The sequence below is a fragment of the Nelumbo lutea genome, chromosome 1 (assembly GCF_056320005.1).
Source record: "Nelumbo lutea isolate HS-2025 chromosome 1, American lotus-T2T, whole genome shotgun sequence".
NCBI lineage: Eukaryota > Viridiplantae > Streptophyta > Magnoliopsida > Proteales > Nelumbonaceae > Nelumbo > Nelumbo lutea.
This window is the reverse complement of record NC_142684.1, coordinates 198,643,563-198,663,987: the sequence shown is the minus strand read 5'-3', so window position 1 is coordinate 198,663,987 and position 20,425 is coordinate 198,643,563. Positions and strand designations below refer to the sequence as shown.

Genomic DNA, 20,425 nt, shown 5'->3' with positions numbered 1-20,425 from the left:
GGCGAACCATGCCTGACTGGCCCGAAACCCTTCAAAAGGGAAGCTTGGCACAGCCATGGCAGGAATCCAAATGAACCTGTTCTAGGCCATGGGTGGTATGAGTTTTTTTTTTAATTGAAAAAATGAAAAAGGTAAACAAATTAACAATATTCAAAATAATCTTAAAATTTTATTCTATATATTATGCTGTGCTATGTTGGCCCATGCGGCTTAAAACCCAAACCCGGCACGGCACAGTTCGGTTGCTATAGTAACCAGACCGTGGCCAATATCATGCCGGGACGTGCCGACCCATTTTAATTTCTAGGGTTTTTGGCAACGCTTTCAATCTTATCGTGTCACACCGGTCATGGCTTGAACTGTGAAATAGAAAAACTTTATAATTTCTATGACTTTAAATTTTTGAGCCAAAGATTTTCCAATGGTTTATTCAATGAAAGCTTCTGCGTTTCATAGCTGGGATTTTCCATGTTTGTAGTTTAATTTTGCCACGTGTTGTATATTTAGAGCATCATGATCCACCATTAGCCTAAGCCAAAAGTTAGCATGATCCGATGATTCCATATCATGTAATTTATGCATTAAATAACAGCTTTTGAGAGTTTAAGATAGACACAGTTGCGGTCTAATGGTGGAATCTGGATACTAGGGTGTTACCCAAATCAATTAAGTTTTACATTTAATGAAAAATTAAACAGACAAATAGAAGTTATCTAATTCCAATTTATTTTATTTTTATTTTTTACTTTTAATCCCATTTTCGTCGAGGCAATTAGAAGAGAAAAAATGCTAAAAAATTAGTAAGAACAGAATGTTACTTTCCTACATAACTAAGGCTCTAAGTATTGGTATCACAAAAAATAGAACACGGGAATTTTATGATGCATATTGAAATATGATTTTCTTTTACGCTTATATTGAAATATGGTTAGAATATGAATGAATAAGATGAAATTATTAGGATACATGCGAAGATATAAGAACTTGCATATGACCCCACAAGTTTATCAATATCATTAAATATAAGGTTAAAATTGAAAGAAGGGTAGGATCCATCTAATGGACACCATGAAGGGTGTGGAATGGGTCGGCGAATTTCAAAAATTTTCCTACCTTCTCCCAACTAGGAATCATATTCCCTAAATTTAGAATACAATATTCAAGGATTCTACTTGAACCATAATCAAACCAGACTTGAACCAAAAGGAAACATGAAGGATTATACCTGATCTGGAGAAACAATATCTCCCAAAGTTGGTGTTTACACCCAAAGAAGATGCCAAGATTCGCTCCTGCTGAAGATGACACAGCTGTTGATGGAACATAACCAGCAGGGTGCGTCCTACACACTGGATCCTTCGCAAGAACCCACTGGAAATTCTGAACACTGAATCCTTTTCAGTCTTTTCTGCAAGACTGATGTCAAGAACTGATTTCTTGACTTCTTTCTCCTACAAAGATCGAATCTTGCAAGAGGGGTTGGCGGCGGCTGGAGGAGAACTCTTGGGATGAAGATGGTTGAACAACTTTTCTTCTCTTTGGAGTTCTTGAGATTAAAACCTCTGTTGCAGAAGACTTTCTTCTCTCTCTTAGAGAAACTTGGTTTGAAATCTGGTATATTCGAACCCTATTTTCTCCTCCTTTCTTCTTGATTAAGAAATCCTCTTAATTAGGAGTTATCCCAATCCAAATCAATATTTGGATAGGGGATAATCTTAATCCTATCTGCAAATTAAGTTAGTTTACTCCTGATCTTATCAAGAGGTTATCAGATTCATATCTGATTTGAACTCAGATTTGCCCCACAGATGGGTGATCATATCAGCCCAGCTCGTAATGGGCTTTTGGCCCATTAAGTGTTCAGTGTTTAATTAGTTTCCAATCTACTGCCCAGTTGGGCTTCTTTGTATGACGTGGGACCCAAGCATTGATCTACACACCGGCCACATGGGTTCGGCCCAGCCTTTATTACAAGGCCCAGCCGAATTCACTGAAAAACTTAGTGACCCCCTTGAGCCCATCGCATGGACCCTATGGGCCCAACACTTACATTAAGTGGTCCTTGGGCCAAACCATCTTATAAAAACCCAGGGACTGTGGGCAGGTGCAAGATTAGCCCATCAGGTATTATCCTAAATGGTCTTACACTTAACCTCTCAGCCCTTAATGATCAAGCACTGCTTGACAAGAGAAGACCTCTCCCTCGGCTGCAAGGAACAATGCTGCACTCTCTACTCACATGGATCCCGGGAATTAAAACCTTTTGCAAATCTTTTGAAAACGTACATATACATTTATATATATATATATATATATATATATATATATATATATATTAATTTTGCAAAACAAAATTCCAACGATTGAAATCAACTGCCGGCAGTTTGGTTTCTATCAGAGAGAGTGCATTCCCGATCATTACCATTGTCTGACAAATGGGCTAATCCTGTCACTATGATCACTCAAATGAATTCTCAGACTGCCCCAACATGTCCAGGTTTTGACTCCCACCAAAGATCTCACTGAATGACATATCAAAGACAACCCGATCCGACACCTAGTGATGTGTCATAATCGAGTCCAATGGTCAGGTGTAACTTTCCAGTTTTGCCCATCTGTCTCCAAGGTCTAGGGCAATACTGGAAATCTAGTCCGGTTCAAGGGTTCAAGCAATCCCATACTGCATGCGCCTTGAGTCTTACCCTGATGGCCGAGACAAGCCATCCCAACACTTGGTGGCACAGCAGCATCAGCCTTGGCAAGATAAATCTTCCCAGACTTATCCAATGGCTGTGAACATTTAAAACTAACACCAGTCTCTATAAGTGTCCAGTTTTAGGGTCTTACATAGAAATATATCAAACAACATGAATCAAACATGTACTTTGTTTATTTACACTAAATGTCAAAAGTACATCAACTTGGATTGAAGCTAAGGGCATACAAAACTGTCTAACAACTCCCACTTGCACTTTGGTCCAATCCAGTACAAGCCGGAGTCCCATACTTTCCACGTGTTTCTCAAACACTTTCTGTGTCAGTAGCATAGTCAATGGGTTTGCCACATTGTCCGCTGGTGCTACCTTCTGAATTAGGGCGTCCCCTCTACCAACTATCTCCCGCAGTACATGGTACTTCCTCTCGATGTGCTTTGACTTCAAGTGAGCCCGAGGCTCTTTAGCCTGGGTAATCGCTCCATTGTTGTCACACAACAACGGGATGGGTGATGTGCTGGACGGAATCACTCCCAATTCGTGTATGAATTTCTTCATCCACACGACTTCCTTGGCAGTTTCACTTGGGGCAATGTATTCGGCCTCGGTTGTGGAGTCTGTAGTGGACCCCTGTTTGCTTCTTTTCCAACAAACAACACACGATCCTATCGTGAAAACATACCCAGATGTAGACTTTCTATCATCTAGATCCGACTAGAAATCGGCATCGGTATACCCTAGAACTTGTAGTGAACTACCATCGAATACTAGGCAAAACTCTTTTGTCATTCGAAGGTATTTAAGTATGTTCTTCAAAGTAGTCCAATGCTCCTGCCTTGGGTTGGCCTGGAATTTGCTTACCACACTCACCGCCTGAGCTATGTCCGGGCGAGTGCACAACATGGCATACATGATGCTCCCTACGGCTGAGGCATAGGGAACGTCTCTCATGCCCTCAATCTCCTCAAAAGTCTTGGGAGGCATCTTCTTGGAGAGAGTGACTCCATGCCTAAAAGGAACATTTCCTTTCTTGGAGTTTTCCATGCTGTATCTTTTGACAATTTTGTCAATGTAAGTAGACTGGGATAATCCAATTATCTGCTTCGATCTATCTCTATAGAGTTGAAGACCCAGTATGTATGAAGCTTCACCAAGATCTTTCATGGAGAACTGTTGTGATAGCCATACCTTGACCGAAGTCATCATTCCTACATCATTCTCAATGAGTAGGATATCGTCCACGTACAACACCAAAAGGGTGATCTTATCCCCACTGAATTTCCTGTAAACACAGGGCTCATCCGGATTCTGCACAAAGTCAAACGTTTTGACAGCAGAATCGAAACGGATGTTCTAACTCCTAGAAGTCTGCTTAAGTCCATATATAGATCTATTAAGTTTACATACCATGTGTTCCTGACCCGTAGTTATGAAGCCTTGTGGCTGTTGCATGTAGATATCTTCATTAAGATCTCCATTCAGGAACGTGGTTTTGACATCCATCTGCCAAATCTCGTAGTCATGGTATGCTGCTACAGCTAGCAGGATCCTAATGGATTTGAGCATGGCCACGGGTGAAAAGGTCTCCTCATAATCGATACCTTCTTTCTGAGTGTACCCTTTTACCACCAAACGAGCTTTGTAGGTCTCAGTCCTACCATCGGGGCCCTTCTTCCTCTTGTAGATCCATTTGCAACCAATTACTTTTACCCCGGAGGGCGGATCTACTAGAGTCCAGACTCCATTGGTCTCCATCGAGTCCATCTCAGCTCTCATGGCCTCCACCCACTTCTGGGAATCTATGTCTAACATAGCTTTCGCATAAGTTACGGGATCCTCTTCACTAGTCAAGGCTTCTACCAGGTAACTATCCTGGTCATAACCATATCGGACTGGTGGCCTGGATACTCGAGTGGATCTTCTAGGTTGGTCACTACCTAGAGCTTGTGGGGCATCTCCCACTGCACCTGAGCTCTCCTCATCAAGAACTATTTCTTGACGATGGGTGTCCAGGATGTAATCGGTTTTTAAGAATTTGGGCGTTTCGACTGTAGAACACTTTCTGCTTACTTGGGTCATAGAACAGATAACCCACCGAATCTTTTGGGTAGCCTATAAATAGGCAACGACTGGTTTTGGATTCCAACTTGTCCGCACTCGTTCTTTTAACGTGTGCAGGACAACCCCAACCCTTCAAGTGTCTTACACTTGGCTTCCTTCCGGTCCATAGTTCATATGGAGTCCTTGGAACTGATTTGGTTGGAACCCGATTCAATGCGTACATAGTAGTCTCTAATGCATATCCCCAAAAGTATGTGGGTAATTCTGAGTGGACGAGAAGTGGCCGGACCATGTCCAACAAGGTCCTATTCCTCCTCTTTGAAACACTGTTGAGTTGAGGTGTGGCAGGAGGAGCTAATTGTGACACTATCCCGTTGACCTTTAAGTAGTCCCTGAATTTGTCAGAGAGATACTCGCCACCTCGATCTGATCGAAGGGCCTTAATTTCTCTCCCTAACTGTTTCTCGACTTCTTGTCTGAATTCTTTGAACTTTTCAAATGATTCAGACTTGTGTCTCATTAGGTACACGTAACCATATCGTGAAAAATCATCTATAAAGGTGATGAAATACACGTGTTGATTTCGTGTCCTAACACTCAGGGGACCACATACATCAGTATGTATTAGGTCAAGTGTGCCTGCAGCTCTTTCAGGCTTACCGTCAAATGACCGCTTAGTCATTTTGCCTTGAAGGCAAGGCTCACAAGTGGAAGGATTTTCTAAAGCTAGAAAATCCAAAGGACCATCCTTTACCAGCCTTATGATTCGGTCAACACTGATGTGGCTAAGTCGGTAATGCCAGAGGCATGTGGGATTTACTATATCACGATTTATTTTTTTGGGATTTTCAACTGATGTAGTTTTGGTTAAGTTAGTTTCCAGAGAAGGATGTAGAACATAGAGACCATTCTCTAGTTCTCCGCATGCGATGAATTTGTTATTCCATTTAATAGTAATCATATTACTAAAATAAATAGTATATCCATCAGCACACAATTTAGAAACATAAATCAAATTTCTTCTCAAGTTCAGCACATAAAGACAATTTTTAAGTACAAGCACTCCTTCTCTAAAAACTAATTCTATGGTTCCTATTACCGCAGCTGCAACATTTGCAGTTGTTCCCAAAAACAGTGGCACTTCGCCTTCACTCAATCTTCTGCTAACTTTGAACCCCTGTAGTGAGTTACACGCATGAGTTGAATCCCCGGAGTCAACACACCAGAACACAGAAGTAACTAACATATTAATTTCTATGACACAAGATTCGACGTTACCTTTCTTAGATTCCAAATAGGTAGGACAATTCATCTTCCAGTGGCCGGTCTGCTTGCAAAAGTGACAGACATCAGATGCCTTGTTCTTCTTCTGCTTCTTGGGTTTGGCAGCTTTCTTCTGGGGCTTCTTTGCCTTTCTCTTTTTCTTTCCTGATTTGTTAGATTCAGCAAGCATAACCACAGACTCATCCTTCTTTAGTAGATCCTCGGCCCTCTGCAACATATTGTTGAGTTCTTGGACACTGACATTCAGCTTATTCATGTTATAGTTCATTATGAACGCATTGAAGGAAGAGGGCAAATAATTCAGGATGGCATCCACTTGCGTGCCAAGATCTAGCCCGGATCCAAGGGCTTCAAGTTCGTTAATGTAACCCATCATCCGAAGACAATGGTCATGAACTTTCTGCCCTTTGGACATCTGCGCAGTCATGAACAGTTTCAGGACCTTCTGTCAAGTAGAACGGTTCTGCTCTTCATACATTGTCTTTAGACTGTCCAATATGTCCTTGGCTAGTTCGATCTGATCGAACTGCATCTGTATTGAGTTGTCTAGTGAGGCGATGAAAAAGCACCGGGCTAGGGAGTTCTTATCCTCCCAATCTTGGTAGTCCCTCCTACGAGCCTCAGAAGCCCTATCACCCGGATGCTCCGGGGCAGGGTTTTTCACTACCTTATCTAACTTTTCAGAAATTAGGACCAGCATAAGATTTCTGTACCAGTCGGCATAGTTTAGGCCCTTAAGCTTGTTATTATCTAGAAGCTTTGCGAATTGACCGTTTGCCATTTTCTGATAAAACAACAAAATCATTAGTCCATAACCTTAGTTTGATTCAAGTTACCTACATAGATATGGCTTTTAATCTATGTTCCATTCCCATTTATTCATCTCTGAGATTTTCCTCCTTTCTCAGTGATGGAGACGACGGAATGTCTCTGGAAATGTGGGAAATCACATGGGGTGCATGAAGCCAACTGTTTCAGCTGCATAACTCCACCACCTTTCTGTGATGGATCATATCCTCTCATCAGATGAGTTTCCCTTTGGCCTTTGTCAGACAAGGTTCAGAGCCATTTTCAGGTAAACATTTCTGTCCAGTGAGTGCACACTCATCATATTCAGGTTACGCCAAGGTACTGTGAGAGAGTTCCCATTTTCTGGTGAAGCCCCTCCCACATCGGTCTATGACGCCCCTATCATCTTATGAAACACTAACAGATCCAACAGCAAATGAATAGCCCAATTTTATGGTGTGTTTCCTCATTACTGATGGATCCATCATTGTGCTAATGACGGAAGGCCTTTAGAGAGTCCATCATATGGATCTCCCTATCACATGCATTCATATTTGTTGGAGGGAACAAAATTACGCCCTAGTTTTAATTTAGGTCAAACCAAAGTGGCTCCCATTGATTTTCATAAAGTCAGATTTCTGGTGGGCCTTAATCGGCTAGGGGTTTCGTGCACATCCCGTTTCAGGGTTGTGGGGCCCACCAAGAAAGGAATGGTCATCCAATGACCTTAAGGGACACCATGGCAATGATATGCATTCAGCCATGGTGTGCGCAAGAGCCACTAACAAATCATCATGGACCAAGTGCTTGTGGCCCATGGTCGCAACACATCAAGCATCCAATAATCACATGAAAAAGGAGGAATTGATCCAATCAATCAACTGGTGTAAAGCCCATTAAATGGCCCATATGAAAACCATAACATTAACAATTAATATCTACTAGGTGTATGGGCTGAATCGTAGTTAGTAGTTCGGCCCATACAACTTTTCTCACAAGTGTGGGCTTTTGCAGTTTTAACCCCTTAAAACTGGGCTTTACAGGTGGGCCGAATTAATCCCTGTAATTGAACATCAGATTTGGAACGAAAGTGTGAGAAAAGTGGACTGAAAAACAGTCCCTTTCGAACCCCCAGATTCGGCCCAAATAGTTTTGGTCCAATCTAATTCGAAATGGTCCGGAATTGATTTTCAATTCAAGAATTAATTCATGAAAGATCTGAAATTAATAATTTTGATTTTAGACAAGCACAAATCAACTATGGACTATTCGCACCACCTGCAAAACAGAGGTTAATCACTAGGGTTGTAGTTTCACAAACTGCAAATCGCAAAGAACGATTTCTCCATCAGCAAGTCTCCAGCGCCTTCTTCTTCTTCCTTCTTCTTTAATCAAAAAAATAAAATAAAAAACAGAAATCCTATTTCTATTAATTAATTACATTCTTGATCAAATCCTATACATTCAGTCTAGAAAATAAAAAAAAATTATTTACAAACCGAATTGAATAGAAAAGGAAAAAAGGGTGCACAGACCATCTGCGCCAAATCTGCACTGCGATCTCCAGGTTCGAACAATCCATTAAATCAAAATAAATAAAGAACAGTTCTAAATAAATTTTAAATTTAACAGAAATTAATTTCAGATAAATCGCCCTTAACAAGAAACAATTTCTTGAAATAAAGAAAACGATCTGCGCAAATCTTGGCAGAACATCTTCTGTCCATTTACGCAGGTTCAGATCTGATTTTCTTTTGGTTCAAAATTCGAACCTGGCTCTGATACCATTGAAAGAAGGGTAAGATCCATCTAATGGACGCCATGAAGGGTGCTGAATGGGTGGGCGAATTTCAAAAATTTTCCTACATTTTCCCAACTGGGAATCATATTCCCTAAATTTAGAATACAATATTCAAGGATTCTACTTGAACCATAATCAAACCAGATCTGAACCAAAAGGAAATATGAAGGATTATACCTGATCCGGATAAACAATATCTCCCAAAGTTGGTGTTCATGCCCAAAGAAGATGCTGAGATCTGCTCCTGCTAAAGATGACACAGTTGTTGATGGAACGGAACCAGCAGGGTGCGTCTTACACACTAAATCCTTTGCAAGAACCCACTGAAAACTCTGAACACTAAATCCTTTTCAGTCTTTTCTGCAAGACTGATGTCAAGAACTGATTTCTTGACTTCTTTCTCCTACAAAGATCGAATCTTGCAAGAGGGGTTAGCGGCGGCTGGAGGAGAACTCCTAGGACGAAGATGGCTGAACAACTTTTCTTCTCTTTGGAGTTCTTGAGATTAAAATCTCTGTTGCAGAAGACTTTCTTCTCTCTCTTAGAGAAACTTAGTTTGAAATCTGGTATATTCGAACCCTATTTTCCCCTCCTTTCTTCTTGATTAAGAAATCCTCCTAATTAGGAGTTATCCCAATCCAAATCAATATTTGGATAGGGGATAATCTTAATCCTATCTGCAGATTAAGTTAGTTTACTCCTGATCTTATCAAGAGGTTACCAAATTCAGATCTGATTTGAATTTGGTCTCCTAGAGTGGATAAGGTAAAAGGTCCAATCCTTTCACCAACATTAATCTCAGATTCGCCCCACAGATGGATGATCATATCAGCCCAGCTCGTAATGGGCTTTTGGCCCATTAAGTGTTCAATGTTTAATTAGTTTCCAATCTGCTGCCCAATTGGACTTCTTTGTATGGCATGAGACCCAAGCATTGATCTACACATCAGCCACATGGGTTTGGCCCAGCCTTTATTATAAGGCCTATCCGAATTCACTGAAAAACTCAGTGACCCCCTTGAGCCCATCACAGGGACCCTATGGGCCCAACACTTACATTAAGTGGTCCTTGGGCCAAACCATCTTATAAAACCGAGGGACTGTGGGCAGGTGCAAGATTAGCCCATCAGGTATTATCCTAAATGGTCTTACACTTAACCTCTCAGCCCTTAATGATCAAGCACTGCCCGACAAGAGAAGACCTTTCCCTTGGCTGTAAGGAACAATGCCGCACTCTCTACTCACATGGATCCCGGGAATTAAAACCTTTTGCAAATCTTTTGAAAACGTACATATACATACATATATATATATATATATATATTAATTTTGCAAAACAAAATTCCAACGATTGAAATCAATTGCCGACAGTTTGGTTTCTATCAGTGAGAGTGCATTCCCGATCATTACCATTGTCTGACAAATGGGCTGATCCTGTCACTATGATCACTCACTCAAATGAATTCTCATACTGCCCCAACATGTCCAGGTTTTGACCCCCACCAAAGATCTCACTGAATGACATATCAAAGACAGTCCGATTCGACACCTAGTGATGTGTCATAATCGAGTCCAAGGGTCAGGTGTAACTTTCCAGTTTTGCCCATCTGTCTCCAAGGTATAGGGCAATATTGAAAATCTGGTCCGGTTCAAGGGTTCAAGCAATTCCATACTGCATGTGCCTTGGGTCTTATCCTGATGGTCGAGACAAGCCATCCCAACACTTGGTGGCACATCAACATCAGCCTTGGCAGGATAAATCTCCCTAGACTTATCCAATGGCTATGAACATTTAAAACTAACATCAGTCTCTATAAGTGTCCAGCTTTAGGGTCTTACACAGAAATATACCAAACAACATGAATCAAATACGTACTTTGTTTATTTTCACTAAATGTCAAAAGTACATCAACTTGGATTGAAGCTAAGGGCATGCAAAACTGTCTAACAAAAATAACTTAAACCCCATATATCTTCATATTTACATATATAAATATCATATAAATATGTAGTATTTATATTATATATTTGTATATGTATATATACATGTATCAATAATTTAATGTTTATAGGCAAAAGATTTTTTTTGGTGTAATAATAGTATGGTACTTTTGAAGTTCCATAACATTGTCCCATATATGGTTAACCTTGAATGACCAATTTTTTTTTTATACATTAGAAAATTAAACCAAACTAGATGGGATACTCTGTAGTATTTGTGAGTATGATGTAGTCCAGCTCCTTCAATCAAAATGGTGGTATCAAATTTGTGAGTGAATGGTAAATCTTAAGTTTAGGGTTTGATTATGATGCCAGAAAGACATGATACTTGAAAAACTTGTAGCGAATCACTTGGCATCTTAAGAGTGGTAACCAATCAGGTGGTTTTTGTCAAAATTTATGAGGGGTTTTGATTGATCAAATTCTTTTTTGCATTATAATTTTCCTCTAAGCAATGAGAACATTCTTTATTCATAGAACAAAAGAAGTAAAAAAATTGAGCCAACTCAAACCAATCTGAAGTTAGCATGTTAGGGTTCACTAACTCGGGTTAAGTTAGTGTTGAGTTGACACCAGTACAACCTGACCTGGCCTGACTTGCACCCTATTTTTGAACTTTGTGTATCACATTGACATTATCTAATTATAGAAAACTGTCCACCAAGTAGATGACACTCTACATCAACCTTGTATCACATTGGTGGTTTACCTCCTTAATATCAACATTAGCACAAACAAGGTTCAAAGTTTTGATATGATACACCCCATATCAGACATATCGTATTGTATTGGGCGCTTTATGAGACACTTATTTACAGGTGTTCCGGGAGCTGGCCTCTATTTAATGCAAAATATGATTAAAAATAGGCTCAAAAACCAAATATTGAAAAAAAAAAACTAAAAAAATGTATAAAAGTGTGCCGTTTTAAGTATCAGGGACATATCGATATTTTGAACCTTAAGCACAAAGCAGAAGAAACCTTCTCCTCCAACCAATGGGTCAACCCATGTTGTCATCATTACAAAAAAAATAAAAAATAAAATAAAATTAGGACGATGCGGAAAACCCATGACCCTTTAAATGAGTCACACAAGTCGATGAGTCATGGATGATGGATCAAGTCAATGGTTTTTGTAAATATAGAAGGCCAACTTACAACCTGATCCAAAACAGGATAATGACCAAGCTACCGGTCCAACCATCCAAATGAACACTTACGAGCTATGATACAAAGGGCAGCATCAAATTACTGGCAATTGCATCTTATGCAGCAATCAAGAAATCAACAATGTCACCAAAACCAATAAAATATTAATATTCATTGAGTGCCACCCACTTCTATCTCTTGGAGTTTCTAATAATTTTGAATGCAATTATTCCAGGCATGCACTGAAGAAAGTAATGAATCTCAATCAGAATTGAGCCACACGAGACCTCAATCAGAATTCCGCCAACCAGACTCGAGACAGACTAGGCAGTTGCAAGAATAAAATCACCAAACATTTATTGGTTTACAAACTCAAAGCATCGACTTGTTCCATGTCACACACCTTCTCTAGACTTTCGACAACACTTCAACGTAATGTACAATTTCCCTGCATAAAACGACTGCAGATAAATAATTGATAATGCCTGAGTAAGTAAGTTGGACAATGGCCTCAACATTCAAGATATTTCCCTGCTTCTCAGTAACTGCATGGGCATCAGGAAAGGTGTTAGATTCTCCAAACTCATGGAACTGATGCTTGCAGTATTGATAGGCTGGTCATTCAAATCATTGGAACTTGTGCTTTCTGAAGCTGGGGGAAGATTATCTTCTGTGGAAGGACAAGCACCACCTCCTATATCATCCTTCTGAGAGTCATCTGCATCTTCTCTTCGATCATTCTTTTCACTAGGACTTCCACCACTATCACCCCTTGGTGTGCCTGGAACCAAGTCTGGCCTAGCTTCAACTCCAACCCGTCTTAGGTGTAGCTGCCAAATTCCAACTTAAAGTTCAGAAACAAATCCATTGTCAAATATGAAACAAGGACAGAATTAAATTATAGCAGTTATACACTGTACCTGGAGATGTAGGTTAACTTCATCTGGACGTGAAAGAAAAGGAAAATCACCCCCAGTCTTCAAGTATGCTTGTCTTGCCTCAGGATATCTTTCACGTATTTGATCTTTTAATTGTTGGGGAATGGCACAGTAGTCATTTGTCTACAGTAGAAAGAATGATCCAGTAATTAATGCAGGAGCAAGCATGTCAAAACTGAAACTTTGATATTTTTGTATTTTTAGATACTAAGTATATTTTTCTCATCTTATATTGTTACCTATGGGTGTAGCCTGGTGACTTGATTTGTTTACCCATGGTTTTGTTGTGTTTGCAATTTCACAATCATTGGTTAAGTGTTTTAGGAATGGTTGAGTTTTCTTTGAGTCAGTATATATATTAGTTAAAGTTACAGCATATTGTGCTTATGGTGAGTCATTCTTATAAACCCTATGGTTATTCCAGGTGGCCATCTAGTGATTCTGGATTTCCTCTCTCTATATAAAACCCTGGATTTTGAGACTTCTGGTTTTCTTACGAGAGAATTTGGTCATTTTGTGGAAACTTGCTTAGTATGCCTTCAAATTAGATTTTACCACATACAATCCATCATTATAAACACCTATTTTTATTGAAAGGTTCCACTTCTACATGTTTATTTTGATTTTTTTTAATTTTTTTATGTTTACAAGAAAACTGTGCAAACTTGAGCGATTTGATCCAAAATCTTTCCAACCCCACATAGTCCTTACTTTTAGTCATTAAATCATCTCTAAACCCTATTATAGCCAATCAATACCTTCTAAACTCACCCTTCAATCCAAGGTTTGAAGTATCGATACACCCCAATATGCCAGCAGGGGTGTACCAATACTTTTTACCCTATGCTTTTTTATTTTTTAGTTTTCTTTTTTAATTTCAGTTTTACATATATTTTAATATTGTTTAATAATTAAAAAACAATGATTTCCTGAAACTTTAAATAGGTGTATTAGAAACCCAAAGATACGATAGGATATTGTATCAATACTTTGAACCTTGCTTCAATCATAACTGCCCTACATTTTAAATTAGAATAGGGTGAAACCTTTTTAACCCCGACCAAATCTTACCTTTAATCATTAAATCATCCCTAAACCCTATCCAAGCCAATCAATATCTTCCTATTCTCACCCTCCGAATATAGTTATCTTACACCATTTGGTATCATAAGTAGTCAATCCTACATACAATTTGGTATCAGAACAGTTGATCCTACTCAGTTGTTGAAACAACCAACAAGAACATCCAAATATCTGTTCTTTGGATTCCAGTCAAAATCTCATACAAAAATAATCCACAAGAATTGCTAAAATAGGCCAAGAACATATACTATAAGCATATCTTAGATGGCATTGCCACTTAGAAATGCACTACAATACTTTAGCATACCAGTTTCAAGATACAAACAACACAACAAGACTTGATCAAGAGTAGAAAATCAAACTAATAACTACAGCCTTAGTGTTCCCAGAATCATTTGATTAATTACTACTAACTGGATCCACAAATTAATAAAAAAAGGGCAAATTTCTTAAACTATCCTTATGGTTTAGCTATTTGACTAACTCTACCCCTACTGTTTACATGTCTTAAAGTACCCCTACTGTTTCTGACAATTGACATTGTCATTAAGTGCTAATAGAAAACAAAATATCGAATTTGCCCTCCAAGATGGAGTTTCTCCTCTGATATAAAACCCAACTGATAAAAAAATTCAAGAACCTTAAGAGAATCGAAGGAAGGAGAGAGAAGGTGGTCCTGTCAGCTCCATGAAAACACGATAATGGATTCTCCTGAAACCTGAGTTGTGCAGGGAAGGATGAGCCTCCGAAAGGATCAGATTTGTAAAGTAGATAGAAGGGGGAGGGCGGTAGAGATAATGGAAGGTGGGTTCTGGTTTGGTTATCAGTTGTGGCTTGATATCATTTACGATTACAACTATAACTGAAAGCACATCAACAAAAAGAAACTCGTCTGATATGGAAAAATAATGGAGGCAGCGATGATGTTTCAGGAGAGAGAATATGAGAATCCAGGTTTACTTCACCCTTCTCAGGGACCTGCCTCCTTGTCTCAATAACCTGTAAAAATCAAATGCTTGGTGAGCATTCATCACTCAGTTCCACTTCCATCATCAGTTCCACTCTGGTTTCAGGCGAGTTGCAGCAGTAACTGTTGCAGGTAATGGAGTTTCTCCTCTCTGTCTCCGACCATTGCAAGTTCCCTTCTGAATTTCAAAACTTCACTGGAAAGAGAGAGGGAGAGCTACCGAAAACACCCCAGAGCCGGAAAAGGTTTCAACGATAAATCAATGCTGGTAACGGAAAGGGTATTACTGTCATTTTCTCAAAATATAACAGTCACGTGGTGTGGCATGTGAGCGGATTGTGACTGAACCTAATGGCAGGGGAGTAATTAGTCAATTGTCAGAAAACTTGGGGGTACCTTTAAGATAATATATAAACAGTAAGGGTAGAGTTAGTCAATTAGCTAAACCATAAGGGTAGTTTAAGAAATTTGCCCTAAAAAATCAATTCCATATGCTCATTGACTCTAACCACCCTGTGCCTAAAAAAAATGAAACTAACCACCAGTAACTGAGATTTCAATTACAGCCCAGGGAAATTTTAGAAACTGGAATCTAACCATCAGCCAATGACTAGATCTACTAAAATTTAAGCATCATCCACCAAACACATTAATACTAGTTTAGAGATGCAATGCATTGTCACTAAAGAGATCTGAGCCATCTTCCATTCTGGAAAGGATCCAAAGTGGATTGGTTGGATAGAAGATTTCTCATTTGAGGGCAGTAAAGATTGCTTCACTTGTGTAGAGGAAAGCACAAGAGATCCATTTGCTTTCAGTTGGCAGTAACTAAAGAAGAGAATACCCATGCCACCAATATGAAAGAAAGAAATGATACAGCTAAAAGCTAACAGCAAAAAATAACATCAATAATAAATAAACCAGTGGGACCACAAACTAATCAGCCCCTTCTCTACACTCCCCCTCAACTTGGGACTAGACATTTGTTATTCCAAACTTGTGTAAATATGTCTCTAACTTAACTTTGGAGACTGTTTTGGTGAAGAGATCAACAAGTTGCATATCAGAGGCTAGGGAAGACATACTTCTTGAGAAGCAACTCTCTCTCTCTCTCTAATGAAATGTCGGTCAACTTTAATATGTTTTGTTTTACCATGCTGTATTGGGTTATGAGCAATGCCGATGGCAGCTTGACTATCACAATACAACATCAATGATCTTTCATACTCAATTCCCCATTCTTCAAGTAGTGATCTCAACTATAGCACTTAAGCAACACCATTAGCCATAGACATATACTATGCTTTAGCATTGGAGTGAGCAACAACATTTTGTTTCTTGCTCCTCAACCATAACACTTAAGCAATACCATTAGCCATAGACATATACTCTGCTTTAGCACCAGAGTGAGCAACAACATTTTGTTTCTTGCTCCTCCAGGAAACAAGATTTTCTCCAACAAGAGTATAGTATCCTGAAGTAGATCTCCTGTCATCAATACATCCTGCCCAATCTGATCAGTAGATACTTCTATTTTCATATGACCATTATTCTTAAAGAATATACCTCGACCTGGACACCTCTTCAAGTAGGCTAGTGTACTTTCAACAGCAAGGATATGAGTTGTCTTGGGAGAGTGCATATACTGACTAACAACACTGACTACATAAGAGATGTCAGGACGTGTTAGGCAAAGATAAAAAAGGTTTTCCACAAGCCCTTGATGCATACTTTTAATAGGTGTGTTAGCAGGTTTAACCCCCAATTTTCCAATTTCCTCTAGGAGAATCAATGACATATTTTCTCTGGGAGATAAAAATGCAATGCTTGAACCTTGCTACTTCAATTCCCAAGAAATATCACAACTCAACTAGATCCTTCACTTCAAACTCTTGACTAAGTAAAGACTTAAGGCAATTAATTTCATCATTATCAATCCCTGTCACCACAATATCAACATACACATTTAAGAGAGTTAAAGTAGAGCTTGCCTTCCTAATAAAGAGAGTGTGATCAGATTGAGCTTGTACATAGCCAATTTTTTCCCAAGCAAGTCTAAATTTGTCAAATCATGCTCTTGGAGATTGCTTTTGACCATATAAAACTTTCTTCATCTAGCAAACTTTCTTACCAACATTAATTTTGTCAACTCCATTAAGAGAAGCATTCTTAATATCCATTTGGAACAACGGCCATGAGAAATTTGCAACAAGAGACAACAAATAATCTAATGGTATTCATTTTAGCAACTGATGCAAAGGTTTCCAAGCAATCAATACCATAAGCCTATGTGTACCCCTTTAGCAACCAATCGAGCCTTGTATCTTTCAACTGAACCATCAACATTGTACTTTATTATGAATACCCATCTACACCCAATGGGTTTCTTCTCTCTTGGTTGATCCACTAATTCCCAAGTATCATTTTTCACAAGGGCATCCATCTTAATCTTCATTTCTTCCTTCCACTCAGGCACAACCAGGGCTTCTTGCACTATTCTAGGAATAGGTATGGCAGCAATGGAATAGGTACGGTAGAAGAGGTTCAACGACGCTTCCCTTTATGTAACACAATAGGAAGATCAAAATCATTTGAGGAAGGTTGAGGCTCAGTGATGGTAGTAGGTATGTTATCTGTAGTAATAGTGGGTAAATGGGGTGTAGTACCTAAATCTAGTGTTGTGGAGGGGAGGGGACTTGAATTGGCCAGGACTTTTCATTACCGGAACCAACCTGCCTCCACCATCATTTGTGAACAACTCTTTGCACTTTTGGCAATTCCCATCATCACACTCCCCTTCATTAATAGGAATAGGCAATGGGACTTCTTGAGCAAAAATACCCTGCTCACTACTCTCCCCTTGAGGTGGAACTTTAGGATAATAAGGAACATCCTCAAAGAAGGTAACATCCATGGGCACAAAAGGAGTTCCAGAGACAGGATCATAACAGCAATGCCCCTTTTGATTTTATGCATACCCAAGAAAAATAAACTTTGCTACCTTAGGATAAATTTAGAACATATAAGCCCAAGTATTTGAACAAAGCAAGTGCACCCAAAGGTCTTGAGAGGAATAATAAACTAGTCCTTATTAGGATACAACAGGTTAAAAGGAGCTTTCATGTCTAAAACCTGTGAAGGAATCTTGTTAATGAGATAGACAACAATGTGGATGGCATCCCCCTAGAAATGTATAGGAACATTAGAATTCAATATGATGCTCCTTGCAACTTCCAATATGTGATGACAACAGTGTGGATGGCATCCCCCTAGAAACGTATAGGAACATTAGAATTCAATATGATGCTCTTTGCAACTTCCAATATGTGATTATTCATTCTCTCAACTACTCCATTTTGCTGAGGCATATAGGGACAAGTGCTTTGATAACCCCATGCTCAAGAAGGTATGAGGCCAAGGGTTTTGCAAAATATTCCTTGGCATTATCAGATTTGAGATTTTTTATTCTAATTCCAAAATGAGTTAGGACCATCTAGTGAAAACCATGGGTCAAAATAGGAACCTCATCTCAAGAGCGCATAAGACACCCATGAAAAATGAGAATAATCATCAACAAATGATAGAAAATATTTGTACCCTCCCATAGTAGGGACAGGTGCTCTAATAACCCCATGCTCAAGAAGGTATGGCTTTGCAAAATACTCCTTGGCATTATCAGATTTGAGATTTTTTATTCTAATTCCAAAATGAGTCAGGACCATCTAGTAAAAACCATGGGTCAAAATAGGAACCTTATCTTGAGAGCACATAAGATACACCCATGAAAAACGAGAATAATCATCAACAAATAACAGAAAATATTTGTACCCTCCCATATTAGTAATATGGTATGGTCCCCAAACATCGGTATGCACGATTTCAAAAGGAATAATGCTTCTTTTATTACTCAATGAATAGGTTGATCTACAATGATTTACTAATTCACAACTCTCACACCTCAAACTGGACACTTGGACTGACTCAGACAAGTAAGAAAAAGACTCTTTAAAGACCCAAAAGATAGACCCAACTGATTATGCCAAAGCATAATCTGACTTACAGACTAAGACACAAAAGACTTCCCAACTTTATTCCTCCTAGGTGAATGCTCAAACAAGTAAATTTCATTTGTCTCACGGCTAGTCCCAATCACCATCCTTGTCGGTAGATCCTAGAAAACACAATGATCAGGGAAAAAGGTTACCAAACAATTATGATTTTTAGTGATACTACTAACTAAACGAAAATTAGTACTGAGCTTAAGCACATATGAAACTGAGGATAAAAAAATAGCATTAGACACTCTGATGTCTCCCTTGCTAGAAATAGGAACAAAAGAGCCATCATCAGCAAAAGATACGTCGTCTTTACTAGAGGATAAACAATATGAAGAAAATAAAGAAGACAAAATTGGTCATATGATCAGAGACACCCTATCTACAATCCAAAAGAAGGCTATTGCTACCTAGGGGAGAGGCATGGTAAGCAATTGTGGGTGCTCACGATTCGATTAACCAAACCGTGGGCCTATTTTTTAAACTGAACCGACATTATCGGTTTTCTGGAAAATCAGTAGCCAAAACCGAACCAAAGTTGATCAGCTAACCGGTTGGCCAGTTTAGATAATCGTCGATTTTTTGGTTTTTTATATTTATGGTATATATTACAAAAAATATATAAATATATAAGAAAAACTAGAAATATATATGAAATATTATATTTTAAATAATAAATTATATATTATATATTACATATAAGTTGAAAATTACACCTACAGTAATTCAAATGATGCAAGAAAAAAAGGGAAGAGAGAAAAGAAGGATTCAAACCTCTCTCTAACCCCCTTTCATCACTTTTATTAATAATTCTAAGTTTGAGTACAATTACTTGGATGCCCTTAATGGAGCGGCCAACACTAAAGAAATAATTAAAGAAAATAAAAAGCCCACAAGGCCCATAACTAAGAAACATAGCTTTTAAATACTACTTAAAAAGAAATAAAGAACACTACGGCCCATTCAGCCCATTCTCACTACACTCCCCCTCAAGCTGAGCATAGATGTCAATCATGCCCAACTTGCTTATATAATGTTGAACCTTTGCCTCTGGGACTCCCTTAATTAGAAAATCTTCTAGTTGCTCTTCTAATGTAATAAAAGGTAGGCACACCTCTCCTGAAGCCACCCTCTCCCATATAAAGTGTCCGTCTACCTCAATGTGCTTAGTTCTATCATGTTGAACTAAGTTGTGAGCAATGTTAATAGCAGCTTGGTTATCACAATACAACATTAGTGGCTCATCACATGAAACACCCATCTCATTAAGGAGAGATATAAGCCATAACAACTCAAAAACACCATGGGCCACAGCTCTATACTCTGCCTCAGTTGAAGATCTAGCAACCACTGATTGCTTTTTGCTCCAAGAAACAATATTTCCGGCTACCATAGCACAATATCCTGATGTGGATCTTCTGTCATCCACATGTCCTGCCCAATCAACATCTTTATATGCTTCTACCTTCATGTGTCCATGTTTAGAAAATAATATACCCTTCTTGGGGGTTCACTTAAGGTAGCATAACATCCTTTCTGCAATAGCCATATGTCTCTGGGAGCATGCATGAACTAGTTGATGAC

The 20,425-nt window shown here is 38.9% G+C and overlaps 1 protein-coding gene across 1 annotated transcript in view; it reads right to left on the bottom strand.

Moving 5' to 3' along the window:
* Positions 1 to 11,940: 11,940 nt before the first annotated feature.
* LOC148880266 (uncharacterized) overlaps positions 11,941 to 20,425 on the bottom strand; it is a 37,614-nt gene continuing 29,129 nt past the window's right edge. The window contains exons 7-8 of the mRNA XM_088962138.1: positions 12,719 to 12,859; positions 11,941 to 12,628 (exon numbers count right to left, since the gene is read on the bottom strand). Of these exons, the coding sequence (XP_088818264.1) occupies positions 12,317 to 12,628; positions 12,719 to 12,859 (453 nt within the window). The 3' untranslated portion in view covers positions 11,941 to 12,316. The remainder of the gene's footprint in view (positions 12,629 to 12,718; positions 12,860 to 20,425) is intronic.